Source organism: Pygoscelis adeliae, unplaced genomic scaffold (assembly GCF_000699105.1).
Source record: "Pygoscelis adeliae isolate BGI_AS28 unplaced genomic scaffold, ASM69910v1 Scaffold65, whole genome shotgun sequence".
Lineage (NCBI taxonomy): Eukaryota > Metazoa > Chordata > Aves > Sphenisciformes > Spheniscidae > Pygoscelis > Pygoscelis adeliae.
This window is the reverse complement of record NW_008824864.1, coordinates 1975939-1986108: the sequence shown is the minus strand read 5'-3', so window position 1 is coordinate 1986108 and position 10170 is coordinate 1975939. Positions and strand designations below refer to the sequence as shown.

At 41.7% G+C, this 10170-nt stretch overlaps 1 protein-coding gene across 1 annotated transcript in view; it reads right to left on the bottom strand.

Moving 5' to 3' along the window:
* Positions 1-4610: 4610 nt before the first annotated feature.
* The window catches only part of LOC103917255 (zinc finger protein 436-like), a 10033-nt gene continuing 4473 nt past the window's right edge, over positions 4611-10170 (bottom strand). The window contains exons 2-4 of the mRNA XM_009324368.1: positions 7100-7798; positions 5255-5356; positions 4611-4762 (exon numbers count right to left, since the gene is read on the bottom strand). Of these exons, the coding sequence (XP_009322643.1) occupies positions 4611-4762; positions 5255-5356; positions 7100-7798 (953 nt within the window). The remainder of the gene's footprint in view (positions 4763-5254; positions 5357-7099; positions 7799-10170) is intronic.

Sequence of the window (10170 nt, the reverse complement as noted above, 5' to 3'; positions counted from 1 at the left end):
TTTTAAGTAATTGTAGAGTTTAGAAAAAGGGGGCAAACCAGTTGCTAGTTTTGCTGTAGCAGGAGCAGCAATAAAGCACTGTAACACCTAGCTAGAATATGTATAAAGAATAAGTTACATAGTAAGACAGGCATCAACTTCCTCCTACAATAGTTTAATGCTGGTAAGGTTCTGCCAAATTTAGTGGAGTTTTTATGCATATCCTGCATCTCATTCATAAAGGCGAAACCAAGTCTGGTAACTCAAGAAAAGAACCCTAAGGACAGCAGCAAAACCCCTCTAAGAACCCCTAAAGACAGACACTGATGAAGACAAAGGTGTTGCAGTTCTTGAGGAATCTTAGAGAAAATAAGACTGAAGAAGGCCCTCAAGATTATCTGGTACCTACTTTGGCATCTCTGTCTTGGAGTATAGTTCACATGGACTAACAAAGCTGTCTTCTTCAGATAATGCAAAAAAATCTAAGAGTCACCTGTCAAAAACATTATTTTCATCAGAAAACTATCAGTGAGCACAATACTAAGCATGGTGAAAAATATCCAATCTGAATAATACAAGTAAAATGTAGACATGCAATGATGTGAGGTTAGTGTTACCTGGAAATCAGAAATAATGTTAAGTCACCAAGGAATTGTGTAATGCTGGTGAATGTTATCCACTGCTCTTACTAACAGATTATAGGAATGAAATCAGTGAGAGTGCTGTTAATAAGTTGTGGAGTAAATTCTTAATAATTTATCATGGAAAATTGTTACCACTGAGGCTAAACCTACTATTTTTTTCCCTTGTTAGGTAACTCTACATCCAGAGAGAATCTAGCACGTTTGAGGATCTTGCTATCACCTTTACTCACCCGAGGCTGCAATTTCCAAATATCTGGAGGAAGACAACATGCTAAGATTGCAGGAGGTGTGGCAAGTCCACTTGCTGGTAGGGAAACTGATAATGGGATTGAAGGATTAATATGTTACTGGTACTCTACAAATGGGACTTAATATAAGAAAAGGCCAACAATAGTCCCAAAAGTGTCCAGAATAAGCAGAGATTGTTCTTGAGCCGTCCCACAGTGAAGAAAGCTGCCAGATGACCAGACAAATAGAAGACATTGTTTCCCATAATTAGTTGGATTTTTCTGAAGTATCAATATTTGGTACTTTTCTTGTCCTTATCTCTCTGCATCTGTTACAACCCTACCCACATTCTTCTTGTCACCTCCTCTACCTATTTTTATACCTTCCTGCACAAAACAGGGCCAGAGACACATTTAGGTCAGCTAGGTACTGCTCTCTACTGCACTGACAACAGTATTTGTACTGCCCGTGGCTGTACAGCGGGATTACTCACTCAGCACAGGCCTGATTGGTGATCGTGCTCCTTCTTGCAGGTACTAGTGTCATTGGTGATATGGCAGTGGACTTCACCAAGGAGAAGTTATGGACAAAAGAGAAGAGCATCTCTGAACTCCAACACAACACCCCTCTTCTCAGGGCCCACTGACTCTTTAAGGACTTCACATGCATGGCAGCTCTGCTCTGATACTTTACTGGAAACAGCACTGTCCCCTTCTAGGCATCGAATTTTGATTTGTACTGATTTGTTGCTTGATTTTGTGCAACTACCAGAATTCTTTTTTTTCCCCCCCCTCACAAAAACCCCAAAAGTTTAAGGGAAAACAAAAAAATCATTGCAGGACTGAAACGATAAGGTTGGAGCAGAGTCACACAAGTTAATCACAGAAGATTGAGGTGGAGGAAAATATCAAATCCCCACCTCTAGTAGGCCTTGAGCAAGCTATTTACAGTTTGTCAGAAGAGCAGTGCTAAAGCAGTGAGAGTACTTGTATTTACAAATACATTTCTCACTGGTGCCAAGCTCCTGAGCTACTATAACTTAAAATGGAATGGAAATAGATAAACGTGATCTTAGACTCCCACTTCCTTCACATGGCTAACCCAGGATGTTTTAATAGACTTTTCCTTTGGAAAGCAGACTGTAAAAAGGACTATATTTTCCTGTCTGCAGAACTCCAACATTTTGAGCACGGAATGAGTTCCAGCTATTTCCTTGCACACAGATATTTGGGTTTTGTTTTTTTCTTTTAAACATGCCTTAGAGAAGCAGATGGACACGATTTAAGATATTAAACCTGCAATCCTAGGCCTTGACAGCTGTCAGAGAAGTTCGCATCTCCTCCAAATTACCTTTCACACGCTGTCCAGTCCACATCATCAAATACACCTGCACAGACTACAGACCTGAAGTTCACCAGGAAAGCTTCTGTGGTATCCTCTTACATATTCCTGGACACTGCAAAGCTCTCCGGTACCCCTGGGAAGCTGTCAGAGATTGCCCCACACACCCTTTTACATTATTGCCAGAGCACTGCAAGGAACAAAAGGAGGCAAGAAGCATTCTAGATACCTTCCAACATGGGCAAGAAGCTCCCAGGCCCCACCCCACCTAGGAATAGGCATATTTTTAGCATCAGAGGTGCTTTTCAGAACCACTTAAGTGCTTGGGAGGATAGGAGGAGAAAGACTTCTCATGTCCACTCTCCCGTAGAAGGAGAGAGAGGTAGCCCAAAAATAGGAAGTATGATGGTTTCTTGTGCTCCTCCGTATCAACACTTCCTGAAGTCCCCAGTGCCTCTGAACTGCAAGTGTATTTGAGGACTTTATCCTCAAGTTCAGATGGGACCCAACAAACACATTAGAGAACACCAATACAAAAGGATGTAGCTCACCTTAGGTTTGCTACAAACTGCTCCTGAGCCTGCCAGCTACATACAGAAACTTCATATACAAACTCCTTCCCAACAGGCAAAAATCCTACCTAACCCCTCAAATAAGAGATTCCTCCTACCTGGTCTAAGTTGCAGAAGCGGCAGACTTAGCTATGTTTTCTTTTACGAGAGTTTCCAGAGACAGAAATGTAAGGAGATGCTTAGATGCAGGGAAAGGGGAAGATAGAATGATAAAAGCAGAAGGAGACAGGGAAGGCACATACATTAGACTAACTGAACTCCAGTTCCGGTATCAAATAAGCACTGGTGCTCTTTTACAAAGGACAGAAGCTCAGCAAAGATTAATTTCTAACAAAAATGCAACGTTTTAATACTGAACATCTTAAAAAACACTAAAATACAAACTTTAACCATTGCTTTGAAGAGGGGATTCTGCTTCCAAGCAAAATGAAATTAAACATCCAAGAAATTATGAACAGTACCCCAGAGTTTCCATAGCACGTTAGCAACTCTTATTGGAGCTCTTAAGTCTAGAGCCACATGCCTCCGATATGCTCAACTGATGGAAAATAAACCCCAAATATTTCAGTAGAAGTTCACATTGAAGGAATGCCCTTTAAGGCCTCTCAATTTTGCTTAAATGAATATCCTACTGAGTTAAGACTAATACAAAATCCTACATAATAAAAACCAGTGTGTGATTTTCATAGTCTGTATTCACACACACACAGACTCATACCTGATCCCACGGAGTTTTATCTTTGGGCCAGAATCTGACATCATTGCACTGTCACCAAGACGACTCGTTAAGAGAAGTAGTGTTTCCCATTCTTAAAATCTAAATTGTATTTTATTAATTATTAACAGTGCATCCTTTTAACAAGACATCATAAAAAATAACAAACCACAAAACCAACAACCCACAAACACAGTGTCAGTTCAAGAGAAAGACTGTTTAGCATAGGCGCAAGCCCCAAAGTTTCTTTATCCCAGCAGCTGTTCAAAGGTAAATCGTAGTTAGCTTTTTGGCACTTCTGAAGCTCAAAGGCTCTGACACTGCTACTAGCCTGTGTCACTGATAGAAACAAGGAGGCAGAAAGGACTAACACTTCTTAAAACTCTGCACTTACTAGCCTTAAATGACCCCATGACAGAGTCCTGCGGGAACAGGAAAAAAATAATTAAAAACTAAATCATTTTTCCCCCTGAGCTCAGGGGAAAAGCTCACCTGAGCTTCTCAGTGTTCCTCCCCAAACAGCAATTATTTACCCCAGTCCTACCCCCAATGAACTAATACATAACAGTCAACAACATGTAATAATCCAAATAGGATATGACAGTATCTAAAACCAGACTCGAGTGAGTTCACTTTTGAACAAAAGAACAACTGTCCTATAAAGCAATTTGGCTTTTTGTCATAAACTCTTAGTAAGCAAGGTAGACCTGAATGCTGTTGTTTTGTTGGGTTTTTTTGTTGTGTGATTTTTGGGGGGGGAGGTTGTTTTAAACAAAAAGCAGAAATATTTTTTGTACTTTTAGTAGTGATGCTGGCCTAAGAATCAGCTAAGGTCACCTAGTTTAAAGCCTTCCCAAATGAAGGAAGCTTTCGCAAACGGATTGTAGGCATAGAGGTGCAGTTAAATCGAACACCTTTACATAAGCATGTTGCTTACCTCTATACAAATCAGACTTAATAGGAGTTGCCTAAAGCATCCCTGATGATTTTATCATTAGCTTCAGCTCATTAGGAGAGGTCCAGTTGCCCAAGTACATATTAAAGACATATCAGGTAGAAAAATATGCTTAAGTTTTATGCATTATCTTATATGTGCATGTTGCACTTTATCACTGGAGTGTAGTTAAGACCTCAAGCTGCCTTGACAAAACACATTACTGGCCAAAGCGTCTGCATGCTGCAACGAATGAAGGGGCAGTGGATTTGATCAACTGCTGTTTGCTGATGCATCTGAGGCACGTATCTTTCCAAGTCTGAGTGTATGGTCAGCATCTTCACAGGTACTACAATTTCAACATTACAACACAGAGATCACGTTTGAGTGAGAAAACGCACAAAACAGTAGTCACATTTGTTTACATTGGATACATTCACAGCACAAAGCTGATCAAGTAGAAGTTGCAGGATATTGAGAGACTGGGAGCTGAGTGGTAGGCACAATTCCAGGAGCAGATGACTGGGATAAGAAACTGGTATTTTCAGGGAGGAGACTGCTGGGATTAAGAAGGGGAAAAGAAAGAGACGCTGCTGCAGCTGCCTGCCGTCCTAGCAGAAGTCCTAAGCTATAGACATTTGAATTAATGAGATCATTGCCTGGGAGGAGTATATTCAGTTGTTTCTGAATTTCTTGCAGGACCTGCAGCTGACTTTGCTGATTCAGAAGAAGCATATCCATATTTTCCCTCATTTTCTTCACTGTACGAAGAGAAGAGAATGTTAATGCTTGCTACATAAAAATACTTTGCATGGCAATTTAGAAGCCTTTTTATACTTACACTCTTCAAGAACAAGATTCAAGTGATCCATCTCACGATTCTCTGCACCACACCTTTGCTCTTCTTTATGATGCAGAGATGTAAATTCAGAATAGTTTGCATCTAAAAGAAAGATAGTGTAAGTCAAGAGCCCACTTTATCACCAATTGCTAGGTCAGCATTTTAAATATGCTTTCACACAAGGAAAAGGCAGCTCAGTAACAACCCTTCATCTCACCCACATTTTAAACTTTAACCTCATGCAAGTCACATCTTGGCCCAAACTAAGCCAAACCAGAACAAAGACTAGGCAGATATAGCCCCCAAAACATTACAGACTTGGGTTTTATCACAATCAAGATACATTCTGCTTGCTTCCCCCATACCTTTTTTCTTTTTTTGGGGGGGTGGGGGGCAGGGGTTGGGGAGGAAGCAAAGCTGGAGCAAGGGAGCTGTTAAGGAATAGGGCAGCTGGCATTTAGTAAAAACGTACTTAAGTTATAAATATGTAAACCTCTTCTTTGAAATTATATCAGATATAGAAAGCAAGTTTCATTCCTAATCCACACATTGCAAGGCCGATGTGGCATATGTTTGATCATAAAAGCAATTTTATTACAAAACTTGAATTACTATGATGCAGTAGCTAATAGTTACTCCAGAGTAAGTTTGCACACTTTCTTTTGAAGCAGATATAGTATTAGGCTGATCTGATATTAATTATTGGCCAACTGCCAGGGTAAAAATGAGACTATTTTTTTCTTTTTCTTATGAATTATGAACTCTTACATCTAAAACACTATTAAAAGCCCTCAAGAAAAAAAAAAGCATTAGGAGCGTAAAGGTCCATCTTAAGGGCTCATTAGCAGAGTTACTAGGCCACCTCTCTGTATCTATGGACTGAGAGGTCTCAAACCCCACCTTAGGAATTCAGTTTTGCCATTTCATTATAACTTTGCTATTATTCATTATAACTTCATTATTATTTCCATTGTTAAGATGAAAGGCTCTGCTGCTCAGAATTTTTTTTTCAGGAGGAAAAACAAAATAAAACAAATAAAATCTCAAGGAAAAACGTCACACACAAAACACCTTTTTCTCATATGGCCTCATGTCTTAATTGCCCTTCTGTTGCATGATCTGGTGGTCAAGACCCTAACACCCTGAACAATTCTACGGGTGGCTAGGCAAGCCCCAAGATTAAAAGATCTTTGGCCAAGTATAAAGGGACTGCCCACGTAAATGTACAACAGAAAAAACCCACAATGTCAGTTTTTATCCCAGAGTTTCTGGTCATTACAAGAACATGGAATATTGCAAAATCCAGAAAACTCCCTACTTTAAACAATTACCTTGCCTGACAGCTTATGCTATGCTAAGAGTATTACAGAGGGTCGGCCAGCAGAAACTTCCCGCTGCAGACAACGAGAAGCTGCTCATTTAATATCCACATATGACAAAAATTAGCTGCTAGAGATTACCAAGGCCCTGATTCACAGTCTAAATCCCTTCCACTTCCCTAAGCTTAGTATTTTGTTGGCTAAGCACTTCTGAAGATCTAGGGCTAGACATCAGGCAACACTATGAAGCAGGAACTAGTGGGATCTGAGAGCTTTCCAGAGTCTAAGGTCCCAGGCAGCCTTCATGGCAAAGCCTAAATTTCAACTTTGGGATTTTCAAGGCACTTCAAATAACAGAGACAAATATATTATATAGGAAGGGAAAAAACAAACAAAAAAACCCCACTCACATCCACAGCAAGGAGGGGGAAGTGTTTAGGAACAAATGGAGACCACAGTATCTGATACATCCCCCTGTGAGTCTGTACAGCTTGAAATAAAACTCAACAGATCTTAATTCAATTACCTGCTGTGTGTTCACTGGGTCCCTCTTTCAAATGAATCCGTTGATGTTTGATGAAGTTTGAGCACAGACGGAAGCTATTTCCACACTCGGTACACCTATAGGGCTTCTCATCCATATGGACTCTCTGATGCTGGAAGAGAGCTGTGCTTCCACTGAAGCTTTTCCTGCACGTAGTGCAGGAAAAGGCTTTCTTTTTTGCATGGGTTTTGCGGTGAGCAATAAGGTTTGAGGTACAGCTAAAGGTTTTCTCACATTCCTTGCACTTGTAAGGCCTCTCCCCCGTATGGATTCTCTGGTGCACAACCAGGTTGGCCTTCCTGCTAAAGCTCTTCCCACATTCTACACACTCAAACATTTTTTCTCTCGTGTGGGTTTGCAGGTGGTTCAGGAGCCTGGAGCTCCCCTTAAAGCCCTTCCCGCATTCTGTACACTTGTAGGGTTTCTCTTCTGTGTGCGGTTTCTGGCCATCAGCGATAAGGGTGAGTTTCTTGGAGCCTCTTTTTTGGTGAGGGGGTTTACTACAGGCTGCCCTCTGCTGCCTTTGCAGGCTGGCTGCCACCCAGTCTGGGCTGTGGGCTTCAGGTAGCCGAGGCAGTACATCTCGCTTAAGGTCTTCGGGGACGCCTCTGTCTTCCTCATTGTCACTCAAAATGCAGTCCTCTGATGGAGTAAGAGAGCAATCCGACACTCCTCCTTCCCCTAAGACAGATAAACTGCTCCTTGTAAAATAACTGAATCTCTCAGGCCTAGCATCAACTTGCACCAGATTCCTCTTGTCCAAAGAGGAAGGGAAATGATGAAGATTGAGACAGGAAGACAAGGAAAAGAAAAAGTGGCACAGGGAAGAAAAGAGAGGTAGAAAACCCTACCTCTTCTCTTCCTTCCCCTCCCCATTTCCTTGTTCTTCCTCCCCTCAGGGAATGGCAAAGGAAGACTGCCAAAATGAAGGAAGGAAAAGGAACACGCTGAAACTTCTTACCCGTCACAAATATCTACTTTTAGCTATTTGTTCCTGCAGACTTTGCTCAAAAGCCTTCCAGCCTGCTGTATTTATATACATATAGAATATAATACTACTTAATTAGTATTAAAACTCTGTTTTAAAGCTGTGCATTTGGGTGGGAATGGTTCAACACAAAAAAATCCCCTTAGCCTTCAGTAAGCAAAATCAACAGGGAGGTTTAGGTTGTTTCTCACTTGTGTTAGTTAATATTTACTGAAAAAATTTAAATTACTTCTTTTACAGGTCGACATGTCAGTTTTTTTCCCTAATTATCACAAGAACAGCTGTAATTATTATAGGGATACTGTGTATTCATACATCAGAAGTCAAATTAATTAACTAATTGCCAATTAACTATTACTATCTCTTTCATATCTAGATCTAGCATGACACCTACTTCTCTTGTAGTGACAAGCTAAATGAATTGCATTCCAAGGAAGCTCACAGGAAACATTCAAACATGGCCCTTTCTTTCTTGAAGAATACAACCTATGTATTTCACAAATGAGTATGTATGATCATGCACCCCACGGTAAGCTTTGGTTATCTTACTCTGCGGACTAAATTTTACATTTGTATCAGTTCAGCATTAATAGGATTTTGAGTATCACCTGACACACACTTATCTCAGCTTCATTTCTGCAGGCGTCTTAAGATGTTTACTATTAATTCAAATAGAGGACTTAGGCATTAGCATCTCTGATTTAGCATTAAAATGTTCAGTTACTCACACTACATATACTTCCATTTAATATGTCAAGTTTGATTATTCCACTACCAAAAAAACAGGCTTTCTACATTCAAGGTAAAACTCTGCAGTGCCATTTCAGTCCTACCTCTATGACACCAAGGAATAAAATTCTTAAGTAACATGCCCTTAAAGAAAGAAAATGCTCTCTATTTACATGGCCACAACAGCCAAGATCTAAATACCAGCGATAAAAGAAAAAAAAACATGTACTGGGGGAGGGGGGGCTCATCTCTTACATCAAGGAATTACATCCAAGAGGTAGTTTTCTCCCAGAGGGATGAAGACGACTCCCTCTCACAGGAGCAGTTATTCCCTCGCTCTACAGCCAAGCAGCTGATTATTCCCAAGAGGCCCATGCAGGGACCTCAGGTCTCTAACAGCGCAACAGGAACCGAACAACCCTCCATTCCCATTCACAGCTAGTGCTGGGGAATCACGCATTTCAGATGCGGCTGTGCAACTCCCTCAGACCTTCCTCACCCATGAAAAAGCCTGAAAGAGAGAAGTGTGCTGGCTTTCCTTCACTCCAAATGAAGCATAATGTCTTATTTTAAAACAGCTGCTAAAAACCCACAGCAGAAAGAAACACAAAATACCACTGACCACCTTGCCTCAGCCTAGCATGCCATACCATCCTAGCAACCCAGGACAGAGCAGCCAGCTGAGAAGAAGGAACACAATGTCCCCAGCACCACCCAGTTGGAGCCTCAAGCTTCCCTCCGTGATTTAACTAGCAGAGTTTACATCTCACCTGTATATCCTGCAATATCATTTTTCCCAGGCTCCTGGAGAAGAGAGAATACAGACTCTACTACTGGCTCCATCTAGAAGAGGAGAGGAGACAAGAGGAGAGGAGACCTGGAGTGTGAAACCTTCCCCACACAGATGGGAGGAGAAGGGGAGGGGGCAGTCCCAGGTGCAGTGCATTTTGGCAGTACCCACTGGCTGCCTAAAAGGGGCAAACCTGCACATGCTATTAAACACCACCTGAATACAGAGATGACAGTTTGCTAGAAGACCTGAAGTTTGGTGACTTGCAAGCTGGAGAGCTTAATCAAGAGACCGGTGTGATAACAAGCAATGTTACCTAACCTCAATCTCCCTTGTAACACCAACAAGCCCTGTCTGAGGGGCTGCACCAGCTCCTGGAAGAGATCCCACCCCCCTCAGCCTCAGGACCTCGCGCTTCTTCCCGACCTTTAATACACCCCCGCCGGCTAACAGCTTCCCCCTTCCCGCCAGAGCCGCTCGACCCCTCCCCGAACGCCTCTTGAGCAGCACTTCAGCCCGCCCCAGGCCTGCTTTTGGGCCGCCGGG